Raw genomic sequence first — 19,813 nt, forward strand, 5'->3', positions numbered from 1 at the left:
GAGCCCGATGTGGTGCTGGAACTCAGAACAGTGAGATCATGACCTGAGCCGAAGTCTCAGGCTCAACCGATTGAGCCACCCAGGTGCCTCTCTCATTTTTAAACAGAATATCTTGGCCAAAATAAATTCTAATTATCAGACAACAGTATATTATTAAAGGTAAGGATAAAAATGCAGAATATAAAAATGGTTTGACTTGAGAAGAAAAGGACTACCATTTAACTAGTAACCTTAAATTAACATTTGGGAAAAATCTGGGAAAAGTTGGGGAAAGAGAGCTCTGTTACTAACCTGTTCAGCTGTCCACGGTAACATGCAAGCTTCGGCTATTGCTGTCATAGCTTCTTTTGCATTGTTCCCACACTTTACGTCTCCAATCTTGTCCACAAGGCCATCCAAGACAATCTGAGCTGAAGTTTTGGAAAAATTCCCTTTCTGGGCAATCAAAGCAACTATGTGAAGCTTCATCTGCATCACCTGAACAAAGGATAAGCATCATAAAGTTATGAGTAAGCCAAAGACATCGATTTACTTATTTTTATAGCAGCCTGAAGATGTAATACAAGAACAACTAAGAACATGACCAAACTAAAAATGACAAATAAATTTATTTATTTATTTAATTAATTTATTTTTAAAATATTTTTTATTGTTTTTTAAATTTATTTTTTGAGAGACAGACAGAGAGCAAGTTGGTGAGGGGCAGAGAAAGAGAGAGAGGGAGACACAGAATCTGAAGCAGGCTCCAGGTTTCAAGCTGTTAGCACAGAGCCTGATGCAGGGCTTGAACTCCTGAACTGTGAGATCATGACCTGACCTGAAGTCGGACGCTTAATCAACTGAGCCACCCAGGTGCCCCTATTTAATTTATTTTTCAAGTAATCTCTGTGTCCAAAATGCGGCTCAAACTCATGATCAAGAGTCTCATGCTCTTGACTGAGCCAGCTGAGTGCCGCTAAAAACAACAATTCTAAACAAAGAAACAAAATGATTTCTATCCTTGTTATCAATTAAAGTAGCTGGGGCACCTGGGTGGCTCAGTTGGCTGAGCATCCGACTCTTGATTTCAGCTCAGGTCATGAACTCACAGTTTGTGAGTTCGAGCCCCCAGTCAACTGCACTGACAGGGGATTCTGTCTCTCCCTCTCTCTGCCCCTTCCTCACTCATGCTCTTTCTCTCTCAAAATAAATAAATAAAATATACATTAAAAAAAATTAAAGTAGCTAATTGACAGCTAAGAGAGAAAAAACCAAATACTCAATGTTTCAAAATAATGACAATGTTAGCACATTAAAAGTTTATGAATTTAGGGGCGCCTGGGTGGCGCAGTCGGTTAAGCGTCCGACTTCAGCCAGGTCACGATCTCGCGGTCCGTGAGTTCGAGCCCCGCGTCAGGCTCTGGGCTGATGGCTCAGAGCCTGGAGCCTGTTTCCGATTCTGTGTCTTCCTCTCTCTCTGCCCCTCCCCCGTTCATGCTCTGTCTCTCTCTGTCCCAAAAATAAATAAACGTTAAAAAAAAAAAAAAAAAGTTTATGAATTTAAAAAATTAATTTCTCTATTCTCCTCTCACGGTTATTTGCAATAGTACTGAACACACATCTTGAAATACATAATAAATGATCATACTAACCGTATAACTCAGCATTCCCACTAGTGTTATCTGCAAAAAACTACAACCCTCATGCACACACCACACACAACAGAACTCGAGAGACTTAAACAACATGTATACTTTTAAGTGGAAGAATGAAGAAGCTGTGAAAACAATTTAAAGATGTTAATGTGAAGATGCTAGATGTATGGCGCTTGAGATGCCTTTGCCCATAAGTATCTCCCTCTGTCCTGTTTGAATATTTAAATAATAGGAGTTGGTGAGGATGTATAGAAATTAGAATTCTCTTGCATTGCTGGTACGAATGCAAAATGGTGAAGTCACATTGGAAAAGTTTGGCAGTTCTTTAAAAAGTTAAACACAGTTACCATATGACCCAGCAATTCTACTTCTAGGTATATATCCAAGAGAATGAAAAACATGTTCACACAAACACTTGTACATGCAATGTTCACAGAGATGGTCAAAATGTGTAGCAACACAAACGGGTAAATAAAATGTTCTATATCCATACAATGGAATATTACTCAGCCATAAAAAAAGAATGTAGAGTTGATACATGCTACCATATGGGCAAACCTTGAAAAGACTAAGTTAAGGAAAAGACACTTCATTCTATGAAATGTCCATGAGAAGTAATGTATAGAGACAGAAAGTAGAGTAATAGTTGCCAGGGACTGTGGGTGGCGAGGAAGAGAGAGTGACTGCCGATGGGTATGGGGTTTCTTGCTGGAGTGATGAAAATATTCTAAAGTTACAGAGTGGTAGGAGTTGCAGAACTATGCAAATATCCTAAGAACTGCTGCACTGTACACTTTAAAAGGGTGAGCTTTATACTCCCTCAATAAAATTGTCATAAAGAAAAATATATACATAAAATTATCCTTTGTTACGGATCTAACACATAGGAAGGTATAAGCTCAAATCAAGGATGCTTCTTTCACCGATCTTAGAAGCTGCATAAAGAGGGGTTTTCAACATGGTGTGTGGGGGAGGAGGCCAGCATGAGAACCTCTTGGCAGAAGAAGGCTTTGTGGTACTGGACGGTATGGCTGAGGTGCTGTAACAGTGCTAAGGGAACACAGTGTGTGAAGGAGCCAAGGATCCTATAGAGGGAACAAGAGGTGGCAGAATAGAAGCAAAAAAGAGACTAGCGGGATGCCAAAAATAAACCTGATATATTTCAAACTTTTGTTTCCCACAAGGTCTATGAATATCTGAAGAGGACAAGGAAACTTTTCTCCTTTTCCTTCCTACATCACTTTCCTAAACCTCCCTTCGCACGGACGCTTTAGACTAAATAACAGCACTGCAAAATTTCATCTCTACTACCAGTTAATGCATTAAATTATGTGGCAATTTTTCACTGGTAATTTAAAGACCATTTATCTTTTATCCAAACAAATAAGAAACCTGTCTCACTGTTTATCCCTCCCTTGCATATGTGAAGATTAGGGGGATTCCAGGCCTAACTAATGAGGAGAAAAAAATATATATACATAAATTACACAAACAATATAGATAATACTTCCATATATATAAACTCCCAATTACACAAAGGTATAGTTCTATGTTTAATCAAAATGCACATACTCCATTGTTCACATTTAAAGTTAGATGACATACTGGCTGAGTGATTTAAAAAAAAAAAAAAGCTAAAAATCATTACCAAAATTATCTCTCTTTCTTACTCCATAGGTGATATGATAGAAATTACTTGAATAAAAGATACTAAAATCTCCAATTAAAAATTACCTGAAAATTGGTTTCCTTCCATCCAGGTTTCTTGGCCAGCATCCTCACTAATGCCTGGCATGGCATTTCAGTTCGATCCATTAGTTCAACAGCCTTGAAGTAAAATAAGAGAATCAGAATTAAGGGTTTAATGATTAGTGAGGGAAACAGCACATACTGAAGTAGGTGACTTGAAGGAGAGAAAAGAATGGAAGCAAGGAGGGTTATAGAGAGAGCTTAGATAGCTTGTTATAGTGCTTTTTAAGTTGGATATCTGATGTACAGTTGTTATAGTAATACCAGTGATACTCTTTTCCCTCCACATTTCAGGTTTCACAAAGAATTTGGTCCAAGGAATGTAACAGTAACAGTTTTCATTTGCCTAGTTTGAGGCAGAAACTGCTTATACATATTTTGACTTACCTGATTTTCCTAAAAACATAGAGCAAAGTAGAACAGATTAGAAGTGGTTAAGTATTAAATTTCAAAGATGTGCAAACTCAGGTCTAAACCTGATGCACGGCACATGCAGGCCTGGAAGCGAGGTCTCCTGCCTCAAGTCCCAGTGCTCTTGTGGTTCCTCCACACCCTCATTAGAATCATAGAGTATATGCCGAAAGGAACTTCCATGCTCCCTTCCAACACAGATTTCTGAAAGGAGCTTCTCACACCAAGGAATAATATCTGTTCTTCCAAGAATCAAGACAACAAAGAGGAAAGCAGAGAAAGGGAAGAGGGGTGGTTTAAGTGGAGTTATATGTTTGCCTAGTAAGTTTAATGATTAAATACCATAATATTAAAATTCATCTAAACCTTATAATTCAGAATAAACCTAACTTTCTTGAGTAAGTACTAAGTTATGAGCTTACAGAAGCCACAGAAAGCAGATGTTAAAAGATATACACTATGCAGCTAAAAAACCAGTCCCTCCCCATCCCCTCACCCCCCGCTCATCAGAGTTAACACTCTGAAACATGGTCACTGTTTATAAAATACAGCAAGTAGGACAAGTACTTTGTTGATGTCATCACTTCTCTGTAATGTAATGTTCTTTCACACTCAACTCATCCCCATGCACCTACCTTCTGGAACTCCTCCATACAAGCCAGCCTTTCCTTCCAGTTACTGCTGTCTAGAAGCTGTATACAGGTAGCAGGAAGGACAGCTGAAGCTTTTTCTTCACATACTTCTATCTGTAAGATGCAAAAACATTAAAATTAAGAATTGCTTAAGGAAACAGATGACAAGAATGTAAAAATGCTGCAGGCCGAACTACAAGAACACTCCCATAGGTATCTTATAGTACCCGAGGTTTCTACTCTACTACCATAAAGGGGAAGGAAGGTCGTCCAAGGCACAGTTTCACTAAGTGAAAAATACCAATTAACTCTATGTTGTAGAACTCAGCAAAGAACTCAAGTCTTCTCCCAGGAATTGACTTTCCGTGGTTTTCTGAGTTTGAGGCATCCTGTAGAATACTGACCGAAAGCTCAGGCTCCACGATTTCTTTGGTTTCCAGTCCTTTCTTATTCTTGGTTCCAGTGCCCCCTGCACCTCCTGACACAGCTGGCTTCCCCTTCTTAGGTGGCCCACCAGCCTAAAAGCAATTTAAAAGAAAGTTAAACCACTTAAGGATTTAGAACAGTGGTTCTTAAGCATTTTTGGGCCAGAGACTCCCTAAAAATTTGATTAAAATGAGGGACCACTCAACCAAAAACCCCTGTGTTTTTGGTGCCCACAGAACTTAACACTTTCAAGGGCAGATAGAGCTCCTGAAGACCATTCATGGGGAAATCTCCAGACCCCCACTATTAAGAACCTTCAATTCAGAATGAGCTAATGAGGTAAATGAAATGAAAATGGACTGGAATTATATGACATTTTATTTGAGAATTAACATTTGATGCCTTTAAATGCCTCTAAATCTTTCCTGCATTAGTAAAGGACAGTTTCTAACTTCTAACATTTACCCCATACTTCACCACAAGGCACCCCAATAACAGAAAAATACATTAACTCACTGTAGAACCATGTAATTTTGAAGGAATAAAGTGGTTGTTATGGCAATGGCAGTAAATGGCTTAACCATGTTGAAGATGGCCACCTTACTGGATCTTTTTATTATTGTTTGACCTACTTGTATTTCCCAAGTATATGATCATATGATCTACAAAAATTATAACTGTGCCTTTTCCTTCCTTATATTAGCATTGGTCTTACTTTATTCCTTTATTTAATTGTATAAAGTTATTAAACAATAATGGTACCAGCAGGCATTTTTTGCTTTACTCCTCACTTTAACAGTAATGTGTCTAGTATTTCATCACTATGAAGCATGATGCTGCCTTTTGGTTTGCGAGGTCTACTGCTATCTATAGATCTATTTCCAGATATTTAGTTATGTCAAAGAATCCATCTATTTCTATGTATTAAGAATTTTTATCATGAAGATATGTTGAATTTACTATATTCCTTTTTCAATGTCTGAAATTAGATTTCTTTTGATTTCTAAATGTAAGTTTTTTAATATTAATATTGAACCATCCTTATAATCCTGGAATAAACTTCAGTTGGTCACACTTTGTATTATACCCACTGGTTTCTATCTGCTAATACTGTGCTTAAACATCTCAATTATTTTATTCCAGTTTTGAAAGGTCAGAAGAAAATAGCAGTTTATCACAAGGCACACAACCGACAGTAACATTAACATGGTAACACATATCACTGTTCACATCATTCCTTCTATTTATTTTGGTATTGGTTAAACAATGCCCCAAACCAGAAAGAAAAAATAAAATGAGAGAAGGCCAGACTGTCTTCAACATCCAGACTTCTTCTGAAACTAATGTCATCTTGAACATAATCTGAGCTTTTAAGGTGTAATTAGCAAAACTAAGATACTGGTTTTTTAATGAAATGAAAACCTCTAATACTTGCTGGTTCATATCAGAAGTATGATTCTGTTGGTTCATAATAACAACCCGTTAGAAATTTAATTGTTTTCTGGCCGACAAAATAGAAAATTCTATACTTTTTGATTAACCAGAACACCTCTTCTGGATCCTTTTCTATAATAAATAGCACTCTCTGTATAGAGAGGTACCTCAATTAACAAATCTCCTACTTATCTTTTTTTTTCTTTCACAGACATATATGTTTATTGGCTTAGTAGGTGTATTGGTAATACTGTCCTACTTATCTATTAAAGAGAAAAATGAAGCAGGTTGCTCCCCACTTACTTATTTTAAATAATTCTTCATAAGAGAAAGTCGACCAGATAAGAAAAGGCCTTAAGGTACTGTGCCCAGGTCATTATCCAGAGAGGCAACAGCTGGTGAGACAGAAGAGACTAGCTGCTAACCCCCCATTAGAAAGCTGAAGAGACAGTAGAAGATGAACTAAAGTACAAAGACTGTAGTTAAAAGCACCTGGGTCCAAATACCAGTTCTGCAACTCTGGCCATTCACCAAATGTGTGCCCAGTTCCTGCTGTCTGCCAGAAACTCCGCTATGCATGGGGGAGTGAGCAGTGACAAGATCTTTACCCTTTAAAGTTTACAGTATGGTGGGGGGGGGGGGTGGTTGGGGATGTCAGAGTAAACAAACAAATGAACAACATAGATATCAGAGTTGTTAGAGCATGTGTAGAATACTTAACCTTGCTGAGCCTCCATTTCCCTTTCTGGAAAAATAGGGATCTCCAAATAGTTATTTCAAGGGTTGTTTGATGATTACATGAGTTTATTTAGGTAAAATGCTTCCCAAATGATGCTTTATTAAATACCAGTTCTCTCCCCTGACTTCATGCTGGTGTTCCGGGTGAGAAAAAAGAATAATGGTAGATAATTTCATGCTTAAGAGAGTCCACAGGACAAATGTTCTCTAAAAGAATGCCACATTTGCCTCTAGGCATTTCCCTTCCACACTGTATAAAAGTAACAAGACCTTGACTGGTATGTAGACTTGGTGATGCAACTCAACGGCATTATCAGCAAAATGACCAAAGTGATGTTATTAACGTTAAGTGCTTTGCCATTTTGTTTCTTTATTTAATAATACTTTAAGATCACTTAAAATGCACTCCTGTACCTTCATTACCATTTTTAGCTTTATTAAAGTTTACATAACCAAGCGTATTATTGGAATACTCTTTGTTGATGGATGTTCTGCTATATTTTAAATGTGGTAATGCGTTAATTTCTCAAATGAAATCATATTGGAAGGATAACCATGAATCCGAGACTCCAATCCTGTCTTACTAAATTCTAACTTTTGAACCATATTTTCCAAGTCATCTATTAACCTTAGTAGCAGGTGCCTTTTTTGAGGGTCCTGGTTTGGGTGCTGAAATGTCCTTTGTGTCCTTATCTCCTGCAGCCCCTGAGGCAGCAGTCCTTCCAGGAGCAGGCTTGAATTCCTTCTTGTCTGCTGCAAGTCCAGCTTTCTTACCATGTACCAGCTCTACTTTTTCTGAACATTCTTTGATCTAGAGAAAGAAATTGAAATGAACATCATTAAGCCCAACTTTGAAATATAATCACTACATTATTACTTAATAAGTTATCTAAACCACAACTATATGAGAATTCAGTTTGCTTAAACAAAAATAAACAATCTACTTTCTTACATTTTATTTCTACACAAATTAGAATTATAATAAACATTCAACAACCACATTTTTGATAGAAAACATTCATATTTAGAAAAGTAACTTTTTAGGAATTAGAAACAAATTTATCTTAAAATATCCTTTTCACCTCCTCTAGGGACAGATCACTCAGCTCTCTTTTCTTTGTGTTTTTATAATTTGAAAGCCATCTCTACAAATATCACCACTACAGCTTAAGATGAAATTTACATCCTCAAAAGCTATCTTTTCAACACTCCAGATCTGAACAACCAGTGGCAAATTAAATAAATTTCACAAGCTGATATCATCATTTTTATCTTCATGAAATAGAATGAATGAAATCGAAACAAAATCATAATGCACAGAGATAAGATTGTTGTCCAATTGCATTATAATCTGTCACTAACCTACCTTATCAAGCTTGAGTTTGTCCACATCAGCTAAGAATGGATTTACTGCTTTCTCACCCACCACTTTCAAAGCAGTGCCCAGTGCTTCAAATGCAGCATCTCTGACTTCAGGAGCAGAATCATTGATGTGCTGTGGTTCGGAAGTAAGCAAAATGGTCTTAATATAAGATATTTTAGGTATTACTGATTTTAATTCAGATTGATGACTGTTGGATAAAGAATTTGCTTTTTACGGTTCACTGAAGCTAAGTGTAGTTTTCCTCTTGCCAACCAACAGTTACTCTTTCACAAATTCTTTTTGGGTCAAGGAAACCTTTGGTAATCCATTCAGCAAATAAGTGCTTCCTTTTCCTCCTACCCTCTATTTAAAATGCCGCACATGCAAATGATCTCCAAAGACTCCAAATTGTATGCCTGTGCTTGGCCAGATCCAGCTGAACACCAGTGTATGGGCCAAATAAGAAACAACATGTTTAGCAGTTAGTGGAATCATAAAGCTAACTTGTGCTCTTCTTTGAGAACAGGAACACAAAGAGTACAAGAATTTGGATTCAGTTTCCAAAGCCACAGAGGGTCTGCTCCTCAAAAGAGCATAATCTACAGTCTGAAAGTCAAGTAGTCATTGTACATAATTAATATGGGAAAAAATCTTCCATAGGCATAAAAAATTCCCCCAGTTCCAAAGAGAGTCTATACCTTAAGTAGAGCAGCACAAAAGGGCTTTAGCAAGCTCTTTGGGAGTGTAGAAGCAGTGCAGTGGCGGAAGCTTCTGGCAATGAAAAGAGATGTCTGCTGCTTGATGGTTGGATTTTTATTATCCATTACTGCTAAAACATCCTCACTGATGTTCTGTAGTGTGGTCTTTAAAAAGAAAACATGGTCAATGAGCTTTTCTCAACTATAAGAACAATCAAAATATTACACTGACAAAATTTACTTTAGACAAAAGTGCAAACTCATGCTGTCCACTTACAGTAAGGAAGATTGCATCAATTGCCTCCTGCAGGGCTTGCACCACCTGAGGCTTCTTCTCTTTGAATTTTTCCAAAATGGTTGGCACAACCTATGAAAGTGAACAGCTGGAATATTATTTTGCTGGCAACAAAAATGAATGAGGTACTGACATGACACATGAATGAACCTTGAAAATATGCCAAGTCAAAGAAGCTAGTCATAAAGGCTTATGTATGATCCATTTAAATGATGCCATGAAATGTCAAATCCATAGAGACAGAAGTGGATTAGTGGCTGCCAGTGAGAAGTGACTGCTAGTGGGCATAAAGGTTTTTGGGGGAAGATGAAAATGTTCTGGAATTAAATAGTTGTGATAGTTACACAACCTTGTGAATATATTAAAACCATTCAACTATACACTTTAAGAGGGTGAATTTTACAGTATTTAAGTTATATCTCAATACAGCCATTACTAAAGCAATGTTTGGTGCTACCAAAACAAAGTGAACGTCTAAGTTGAATAAAAAGACATTTTTTTTCTTAAGGGCACAAGAACCTTATGCTGGAATAATTAGGGGTTCCAATTCTGTGCCACTGTAGCAGTGCTTCTCAACCCATTTTCTGCATCTACACCTTAATGCAACCATATAGTCATTTTTATCAGAGTACCATCTCTTATTAGACAAAAAGATTCTCAACTAGGTGGATTTAGGATACGGCAATAGACAGAGTGTGTAATTTCTCTTCCCCTCTAAGATTCCGATATACTTCACCAGACTGAGATGTCTCCCACCCCTTCACTACACTAAAGACAAAGAAATGGTAACTGAAGTTACAGCAATTTTGATCAGAAGGATGTACTAAGTTTAGATCAATAAAGTTGGAATTTTTATAATTATCTTATAAACTATCACTAATTTATTAAATATTTATTGAATACTTAATATCTATTGAGTGCCAGGCACTGTGTTAACAGGCAAATTAAAGTTGTCTTTTGAGGTCAAAAAGATATAGCAAAGCTCAAGGGCATTCAAAAAATATTTTTTAAGATTTCACAGAAGTGATAGAGACCAGAAGGAATTCAGTTTCCATGGAGAAATATAAAAGACTTTTTAATACTAGGAGTTAGTTATAAACTATTGAAAATCAAAATGTTTTAATGGTTATAAAGCTCAAGCATGCTTTTATATATATATATTTTTTACCAAAAAAAAAAAAAATAGCTTATAAATAGCTAAAGAAGGTAAACACGAACTATTAACATGTTTGATATCAAACACTATATATGATCTACTTTTGAGGGGGGGGAAATACTCCGAACTATAAGCTTTATAACTTTAAGCTGCATAACAAAATGTCACAAAGCCAGAATCAGAATTCAAACCAGGCCAGGTAATCATTCAACTAGGATTTAGTAAATTAAAATGTATCTTAAAAACAGTTTTCTAGGTTAAAAGTTATTATTAAGACAAAAGTATGTTCTTTTTTAAATATTCTAGTAAGTAGCACAAAACTGACCAAAAGCTAATTAACACACTATCACATAAGCACATAAGTAATAAATACTACTGATTGCTAGAAAATGTTGCTTATCACTTTATTCCAATTCATGATTTGCATGTTTTACATGTTACATGATTTTACATGGGTTACATGTTAAGGGTTTTATGGACCCATATTTTTATTTCCCTGGTAACAAGCTAGTCATGATTTATTTTTATTAAGTAGAGTCCTTTTTTTTTTTCTTCCAGGTAAGTTCTCTGAAATTATGTTCAATGCTATGAGTAAGCAAGCTCCAAATGCCATAACTGAGGTTAGACATTAACTTCACAACATAAATACAAACTATAAGGAGTCTCTAAAAAGCCAATCTAGGGAATCAAATGATCAAGTGGCTAGCAAGTTCAACCCTAAAGTTCAGTATGATCAATTTTCAGGATGCTGAACCACTCTAAGTAATTCAGACCAGATTTAGAGGCCAACTGACAAATGTCACAGTTAAAGAAAACATCTCAGTTTATTAAAACTGTTATCAAACTTGAGTGCTTCTAAATTTACACAAAGACAGTATATTCAACAAATATTTTCAGTCAGGTTTCTTAGAATAAATTAAACTGATACACTACCAAGAGTCTAATCTATAGAAAACGTCTCAAGTATGTAAGTAGATTATTATTTTTCAAATAGGAAAATGCTATAAAATACATTTTATATATTCATCTCACTTCTGGCTTTATACTGCCTTTCCTACTTTCATTTTTACTCTGTGTTAGTTATCACCAGTTTCATTTAATCCTGTTATACTACACATAATCTTATAAGAACAAAGCAGGATATTAATAAGTAAATAATAAGCAAATCAACTCAACTAAATATTTAGGTCATATGCCCAATTTTCTATATAAAGCTAACGAATTTAGTTATAACTGACATCTTTATTGAAATGTTTTGAGGAATTATGCTCAATTTTAATAAAACTTAATGAAAAATTCACTTTGCCCAATATATAAAGACCTATTTTAAATCCTAAAGCAAACTAGCCTGCCATTCTTGTTAATGTTGTTGATTTGTATCTAAAAAGGAGTGTTACTCACATGTCCTGCATATTGTCCAAATTTCTTCCTTAGTCCAACAGCTAGGCCAGTAAGACATTTTGCTGCCAAAGCCACCAACATGACATTGGTGTCCTTTCCAACAACCTACAAAGGGAGGAAAAAAAAGAAAACAAAATAGTCACAACTCAGGAGAAGGGGACTGAAAATTTATTCTTAAAAGAACTCTGTACCCTGTTACGCTAATGGACAGCCAATTTTGTTTCCTGCAAAAGAGGAAAAAGTCTTCCTTGACAATACCAAATTTGGGGGCTTCCCTTCATTCTGTTTAGTCTCTTACCTTAAAAGTTCTACCAATAACATACATTAAACCACAACTCCAAATAGTTAACTCTCCATTAGTGGTCGTCTGGGCTGTCAGCATTGCACAACTGTGTAGGAGGGGACTCCGACACTAGCAGAGAAGCTGGAGGCTTGCTGACTTTGCTCTGGGGCAGGAAAAGCCAAAAGACAGTGTATCTCAGAGGAAAGACACCACAAGGCGGCAGCTCCAACATTTATACTAAAGGAGCACTGGTAGAAACTGCTCTCGGTACCTTCCAGAAGTCCGTGGGGACTCTAAATTGCAAATGCCATTGCAACCATTCCTCTGAGGGAGCTTCTGGCTTTGCAGCTGCCATTTTAAAGTTTATTTATTTATTCTGAGAGCACGCACGCGCAAGAGAGAGAGAAAAAGAGAGAGAGAGAGGGCAAGAGAAAGTTAGTTTACATCAGCAGGGAATGGGCAGAGAGCGAGGGAAAGAGAGAATCCCAAGAAGGATAATGCTGTCACAAACCGAGAGGTCATGCATAACCTGTGCTGAAATCAAAAGTCGGATACTTAACTGAATGAGCCACCCTTGTAGCTGCCACATTACCTGATGATCATCAAGTGTGCATTTACAGTCTCTTAACAGAGTCTCCTCCAGCATTATTTATACTACCATCCCCCTACACTATGCCCCACAAAACCCAGCATTATCAAAGCTCAGAGGTAGTAGCTGCACCTGTGTCAATTAAGCAAGACAGTGACTATGCCTGGGTGCCTTCCTGCTAAGATTTTACTGCGGTATACTGCTCAAGTCAGTTGGATGTTAAAAAGCTACTTTATTTTATTTTTTAAATGTTTACCTATTTTTGAAGGGGGGGGGGGCAGAGAGAGAGAGACAGACAGGATCCTAAGTGGGCTCTGTGCTGACAGCAGAGAGCCCAATGTAGGGCTCGAACTCACCAACCATGAGATCATGACCTGAGCCAAAGTCAGACGTTTAACCAATTCAGCCACCCAGGTGCCCCCAAAAGCTGTTTTATTCTGACATGTCTCAGATCCTTGTTTTTTTCACTCTTCACTTTTTTCCCAAGTAGAAGTAATGCTTCCATTCCACTTTGGATTTTATTTAGTTTCTAAGATCTGATATTCCATAAGTAGAATGCTTCCTTCCAGATTCCCTGAATTAAACAACCCCTAATGGATAGCATGCCAGGAAGTTCTAGATGGCATTTAGCTGCACTCCCTAAATGCTGAGGAGTAAGGATGAAGAGTTAAGATTAACATTTATTAAAAACAAATTAGATGTTATAATTTTATAGGTGCTTTATAATCCGTATTTAATTTTTCACCCAAAACCCTGTAGATAATATTAGCAAATTTTATAGATTTCAAAAATTAAATATAGATTAATTTGCTTGAGGTAAGAACTAGCAAATGTGATATGATGTGATTTAAATCCAGTTCTACTCCAAAGCTTTTGCTTTCTTTGCTAAAGCATATTCATGCTGTAAACTCATGCTATGGCAAATTCATTTTCCTTATGAGAAAATGAGATCAGGGTCCTAATAAACATTTTGTGAAATCCCTAACTACTGTAAATCCATGGAGAAAAAAATTCCCTTCAGTTTTTTTTTTTTAATTAAAAAAAAAATTTTTTTTAATGCTTTTATTTATTTTTGAGACAGAGACAGAGCATGAGCAGGGGAGGGACAGAGAGAGGGGGAGAGACACAGAATCTGAAGCGGGGTTCAGGCTCTGAGCTGTCAGCACAGAGACCGACGCAGGGCTTGAACTCACAGACCGTGAGATCGTGACCTGAGCTGAAGTCGGATGCTTAACCGACGGAGCCACCCAGGCACCCCTCCCTTCAGTTCTGTATTAAATTCACTATTGGCATTTGTGGGGCACCTGGGTGGCTCAGCTGGTTAAGTGTCTGACTTCAGCTCAGGCCATGATCTCACAGTTAGTGAGTTCAAGCCCCACGTCGGGCTCTGTGCTGACGGCTCAGAGCCTGGAGCCTGCTTCAGATTCTGTGTCTCCCTCTCTCTCTGCCCTGTCCCTGCTCGCACTCTGTCTCTCTCTCTCTCAAAAATAAATAAACATTAAAATAAAAATAAATTCACTATTGACATTTGTAAATGTTTGGATTACCCTTTTTTTTTTTTTTTTTTTTAACCAAAAGAACTCTCAGGTATTATTTATTTATTTATTTATTTATTTATTTATTTATTTTTTTTTTCTCAGGTATTATTTAGGTGCTAGGCTTCAGATTTAACATTTACATGTATATTCTAGGAATGGTCATCAAAAACATGCCAGACCCCATTCCAAGAAATCTTAGTTCAATGAATCTGGGATGGGATTTGGAGCCAGTATTTTAACATAGTTCAGAAGCAGATGGCCATCGATCAATCCCATTCTTAGGAGAATAGTTCTCCTTATCCACCATTAGAGCAGTAACCAGTGGAAGCTGAATCCTAGACACTGATGGTCCTAGGAAAGTTTTGAAGAGGATGTTGTAAACCTACTATAATTCAAGATGGTAAAGGATTGAATGAACTTATAGGTGAATAATGGATCAGGCCTATTTGCCTATCAACACATGTCAAACATCCCAGTTTGACTAAAGTTGTTCTAAACTGGGAAATGGGAGTGAGGAAGGTGGAGAAGTGTTTATTTTTAAGACAAATAGAATATGCAGGGAAGGACTCCATTCCAGATTTGAAAACACTCTGTGACCCTGTTGTAGACTATAGGAAGGAAGCTTTAGCTCACAATGTTAATTTAACCTAAATAATGGGAAATATTCTATAATTAAAAGTGCTGTCACTTCTCCCTTTAAGCTAGGCCTACAATAAGATTTTAAGTACAGATGATCCTTGAACAACATGAGGGTTAGGGGCACTGACCCCCCATGCAGTCAAAATCCACATATAACTTTTGACTCCCCCCAAACTTAATTACTGATAGCCTACTACTGACCAGAAGCCTTTCTGATAACATAAACCATTGATTAGCACATATTTTGTGTATGTATTATATTCTTGTAATAAAGTAAGCTAGAGAAGTTATTTTAAAAAATCACAAGGAAAATACATTTACACTACTATTCTATATTCATTGAAAAAAACCCATGTGTAAGTAGGTAGACCCATGCAGTTCAAACCTGTATTGTTCATCAAGGGTCAACTCTAGTTACCATCTAGTATTTATCTTTAACTAGCAATGTAAGCTACTGGTTAACAGTAACCAGAACAAAAACATTCTGCTGACAAAGAGAGAAGTCAATGAAATCCACCATGATTATTGTGTTTAGAAATCTATGATGGGGCCACCTGGGGGGCTCAGTCAGTTAAGCATCCGACTTAGGCTCAGGTCATGAACTCACGGTTTGTGGGTTCGAGCCCCACATCGGGCTCTGTGCTGACAGCTCAGAGCCTGGAGCCTGCTTCAGATTCTGTCTCCCTCTCTCTGCCCCTCCCCCACTCTCACTGTCTCTCTCTCTCTCTGTCTCAAAAATAAACATTTAAAAAATTAAAAAAAAAAACTATGATGAATGTAAGCAATAAGGGGAGAAATATAGAAAAACCAAGTGAAAAAAGTCTAATAACACATAAGTCTGTAGAGTATATAATAAAAACACCTTGAAAACCCAAATCTTAATCTAAAGATATCAACCAACATCCATAGGTAATTGACAAGTCAAAGAAGATATTGGGGGGAGGTGGGAGTAAGGGGCAGGGGAGAAGGTATCTTTATAAATGAAGGAACCTATAACTTGTGAGAACAGGAAAGTCCACAAAATATGCTAAGTCAGATGACAGCTTGAAAGAAGACAGTTTAAGAAATGATTTCAGGAATACCATAAGGAATTTCAAATGAGTAGTTCTTTACTACTTGTATTAAAGGCAAAAAATAGGGAAATTACTAGGATTACTCAATATAGACAATAGAGAGAAAAGACTATGGAGGGAAGAGTGATTGGTCTGTAGCCTACTCAATCTCATTCTCTTATTTCACCATTTCCACGTTTTTGATAGGTCTCTCTTAAGTCAATATAATATGAATATGAAGTTTGTGTTTACATGTAAGTAAAATCACACAAAAAAATTTTTAATGCCTTGTTTCAGGTTAATTTATACAATTGAAGTTAACTTTTCATTGTTTTAAATATTTTAACCACAAAATTAAATTTCTTTTCACTTGTTTGTAGCCTTTGATCGCCCCCCCCCCCCCCACTTTACCATGTGAAGAGGGACAAGTTTCTCACAGAAATCTATTGTCTCTATGTCTACCTAAATATAAAATCCATGATCCTATCTGCAAATCAGCAAAAGATTATATTTATATTCATAATGCCAATGGAAATCACACAACACTATCTGAAAAGCTAATATCCTAAGGAAATCCGTGTGGAAAGTATCAACTAATATTTGTACCATTAGATAAGAAAAAATAAGAGCTTTTATCTGAGGCATTGAGAATTCAGGGCCAAGTACTAAGATTCCTGATAAAAATTATACGCTGGAATTCACAGAGAATCTGAAGTTCTCAAGGCCATTAGAATTTCATTTCCTTCTCTTAGTGCCTTTTTACCCCTCCTCTTTCCTCCCAAGCTCCAGGTTGGTGAAATCTTTTCCCCCTGGGCAACTCCCTTCTCACTAATCTTGCCTGGGTCTGGGTTCTTCAGGATTGGAAGATGGAAGACTGAAAGATTGTGACAAATCATATCTCTGTCTCCAAATCTCACTTGGAAGAAAGTGTGGGAGGCTGAGAATGAGAAAACATAGTCCGTTCTCATTATTCACGGGTTTCATATTTGCGAATTCACCTACTCGTTAACGTTTATTTATAACCCCCAAAATCAATTCTCGCAGCACTCTCCTGGTCATTCAGACAAGCAAAGAGCTGTGGAAAATCTGAGTTGCCTGGTGTGCACATTCCCAGCTGAGAATGAACAAAGCAACACTCTGACTTCTTTCAGCTCTCATACTGTAAACAGTATCTTTTTCATGGTCTGTTTAGTGCCACATTTCTTTTTCTTTTTTTTTCATTTTTGTGATTTTCGTTGCTGCTTTCACTGTTTAAAATGGCCCCCAAGGGCAGTGAAGTGCTGTCTAGTGATCCTAAGCACAAAAAGGCCGTGATATGCCTCATGCAGAAATTATGTGTGTTAAATAAGCTTTATGCAAGGCATGAGTTATAGTGCTGCTGGCCCTGAGTTCACCGTTAATGCATCAATAATATATATTAAATGAGACATCTTCAAACAGAATACAATAAGTTATGTATTGACTGGTTGATGAAATGTTGAGACCAAAGAGTCACAGGACCCTAGCCCTGTGCTCTGTGTTCCCTTAGGAGCAATGGTTTGGTATTTGCTATGCAGTGTTTTGGTGACTTTACAGAACATAAGTACCACGAATAATGAGAATAACTATACTTACATGTGCATATAATTAAAAATTAACCTCCTCTCTCACCATTCTAGTCCTTTGTAATTTCAGGCTGAAGAAGCAAATGAAACAAAGTTTTCTATATTTAAGAACATGTCTTCACAGAGTTTGTTCTTAAGCTCTACACCTATGTCCACAGTGTTTGATCTATATTTTCATATTTTATGGAAAGCCACTACACATAAATTTATCCACCAACAGCATTCAACTTGGTTAAACCTAAGCGACACCAAACCAAAACACCAAAGTGTTTTCTAAAAACATTTCTTTCTTATTTAGCACTTGCCTGCTTTATAATGGCCACATTTCCCTACATCCTTTACTTTGCACGCAGATATACAAGGTGGCATCATTAGCTATCTAATGGAAAAATATGCCTCATATTTAGTATTCGCCCCATTAAATAGAGCCAATTTAAACAGTTCACCCTACAGGGGCGCCTGGGTGGCTCAGTCACTTAAGCATCAGACTTTGGCTCAGGTCATGATCTCATGGTTCGTAAGTTTGAGCCCTGCGTTGGGATCTGTGCTCACAGCTCGAAGCCTGGAGCCTGCTTCAAATTATGTATCTCCCTCTCTCTCTGCCCCTCCCCCACTTGCACTCTGTCTCTCTCTCTCTCTCTCTCTCTCTCAAAAGTAAATAAACATTAAAAAATAAATTAAAAAAATAATAGGGGCGCCTGGGTGGCTCAGTTGGTTAAGCATCCAACTTCGGCTCAGGTCATGATCTCACAGTCTGTGAGTTCAAGCCCCAAGTCTGGCTCTACGCTGACAGCTCAGAGCCTACAGCCTGCTTCAGACTGTGTCTCCCTCTCTCTCTGCCCCTCCCCTGATCATGCTCTGTCTATGTCTCAAAAATAAATAAACATTAAAAAAAAAAAAATAGTTCATCCTATGGAATTATAAAACTGGAATATTTGGTTCTATATTAGCAAGACCCTCTTTTTTCTTGAGGTCTGTATATGCTATCAGACAGCATACAGAGTAAGTGATAATAAACCAAGAATAAAAACCAATCCCTCCACACTAACATCTAACACACTAACAATCACTTTAAACAATCCTTTAAAAGGGCATGCCTGGAGCAAGACCCTCTTTTTTCTTGAGGTCTGTATATGCTATCAGACAGCATACAGAGTAAGTGATAATAAACCAAGAATAAAAACCAAGAATAAAAACCAATCCCTCACACTAACATCTAACACACTAACAATCACTTTAAACAATCCTTTAAAAGGGCATGCCTGGGGCACCTGGGGTGGCTTAGTCAGTTAAGTGTCTGACTTTGGCTCAGGTCATGATCTCATGGTTTGTGGGTTTGAGCCCCGCATCGGGCTCTGTGCGGACAGCTCAGAGCCTGGAGCCTGCTTTGGATTCTGTGTCTCCCTCTCTCTTTCCGCCCCTCCCCCGCTCATGCTCTGTCTCTCTCAAAAAAAAAAAAAATCATAATAAAAAAAAAAAAGGGTATGCCTATAATTAGAAAACCATCAATAGTGTTCCTTAAATGGCAATGTAGTTGTGATAAAAACAATGACAGATGATGAGAAATTCAAAGGCCTGGTCTGTTGTTGAGATACCAATGTACCAATGTTGACACTCTTCATGTTTACCTTCTTTAATGCTTTTACTAAATCTGCATAATCGCCTGCTTCCAGTTTGGGGTTTTTCACTAGTACTTCTACAGCCTCCAGGGCTTCTTTTCTTTCTTGCCATTTTTTTGCCTCCTGCAAGACATAGTATGAGTCACTTATAGAACAGAAAATAAGGCAAAATAAGAAAATAAAAGTCTATTTCTTGCATGCTCCTAATTCAAAGATACATAATTATTTTTTGTTTTCAGAAATTTTTTTCTAAAGCTGGTTAAAAAATAAAATTGCAAAATTGTGCGGCAAATCAGAATGATTTGCTCATATATACGTATAAAATTTTGTTCATACATAATAAGTATTTTCATAACATTTCATAACCCTAAAAGTTCTACAAGTAAAAGAATGGGATACCACAGACTTTTCCTTCTCATTTTCTAGGCAAATGTTAGCAAATAAGTATTAAACAGAAAACACTGCTAGAAAGCATTTCTAGCATATCTCACAGGTGAAAGGAATGTCCATACTAACAACATTAAAAAGATTAGAAAAAGACCATCATACAAC

General features: G+C 37.1%; 1 protein-coding gene across 7 annotated transcripts in view; it reads right to left on the reverse strand.

Moving 5' to 3' along the window:
• The window catches only part of CKAP5 (cytoskeleton associated protein 5), a 115,564-nt gene that overhangs the window by 43,392 nt on the left and 52,359 nt on the right, over window positions 1-19,813 (reverse strand). For all 7 annotated transcript variants that reach the window (XM_045486744.1, XM_045486741.1, XM_045486745.1 and 4 more), the window contains exons 8-17: window positions 19,271-19,384; window positions 11,938-12,042; window positions 9,363-9,452; window positions 9,086-9,250; window positions 8,391-8,519; window positions 7,653-7,835; window positions 4,831-4,944; window positions 4,430-4,540; window positions 3,369-3,461; window positions 292-477 (exon numbers count right to left, since the gene is read on the reverse strand). In XM_045486744.1, coding sequence (XP_045342700.1) covers window positions 292-477; window positions 3,369-3,461; window positions 4,430-4,540; window positions 4,831-4,944; window positions 7,653-7,835; window positions 8,391-8,519; window positions 9,086-9,250; window positions 9,363-9,452; window positions 11,938-12,042; window positions 19,271-19,384 — 1,290 coding nt within the window. The remainder of the gene's footprint in view (window positions 1-291; window positions 478-3,368; window positions 3,462-4,429; window positions 4,541-4,830; window positions 4,945-7,652; window positions 7,836-8,390; window positions 8,520-9,085; window positions 9,251-9,362; window positions 9,453-11,937; window positions 12,043-19,270; window positions 19,385-19,813) is intronic.

This window comes from Leopardus geoffroyi, chromosome D1, assembly GCF_018350155.1.
Source record: "Leopardus geoffroyi isolate Oge1 chromosome D1, O.geoffroyi_Oge1_pat1.0, whole genome shotgun sequence".
NCBI classification, from domain to species: domain Eukaryota; kingdom Metazoa; phylum Chordata; class Mammalia; order Carnivora; family Felidae; genus Leopardus; species Leopardus geoffroyi.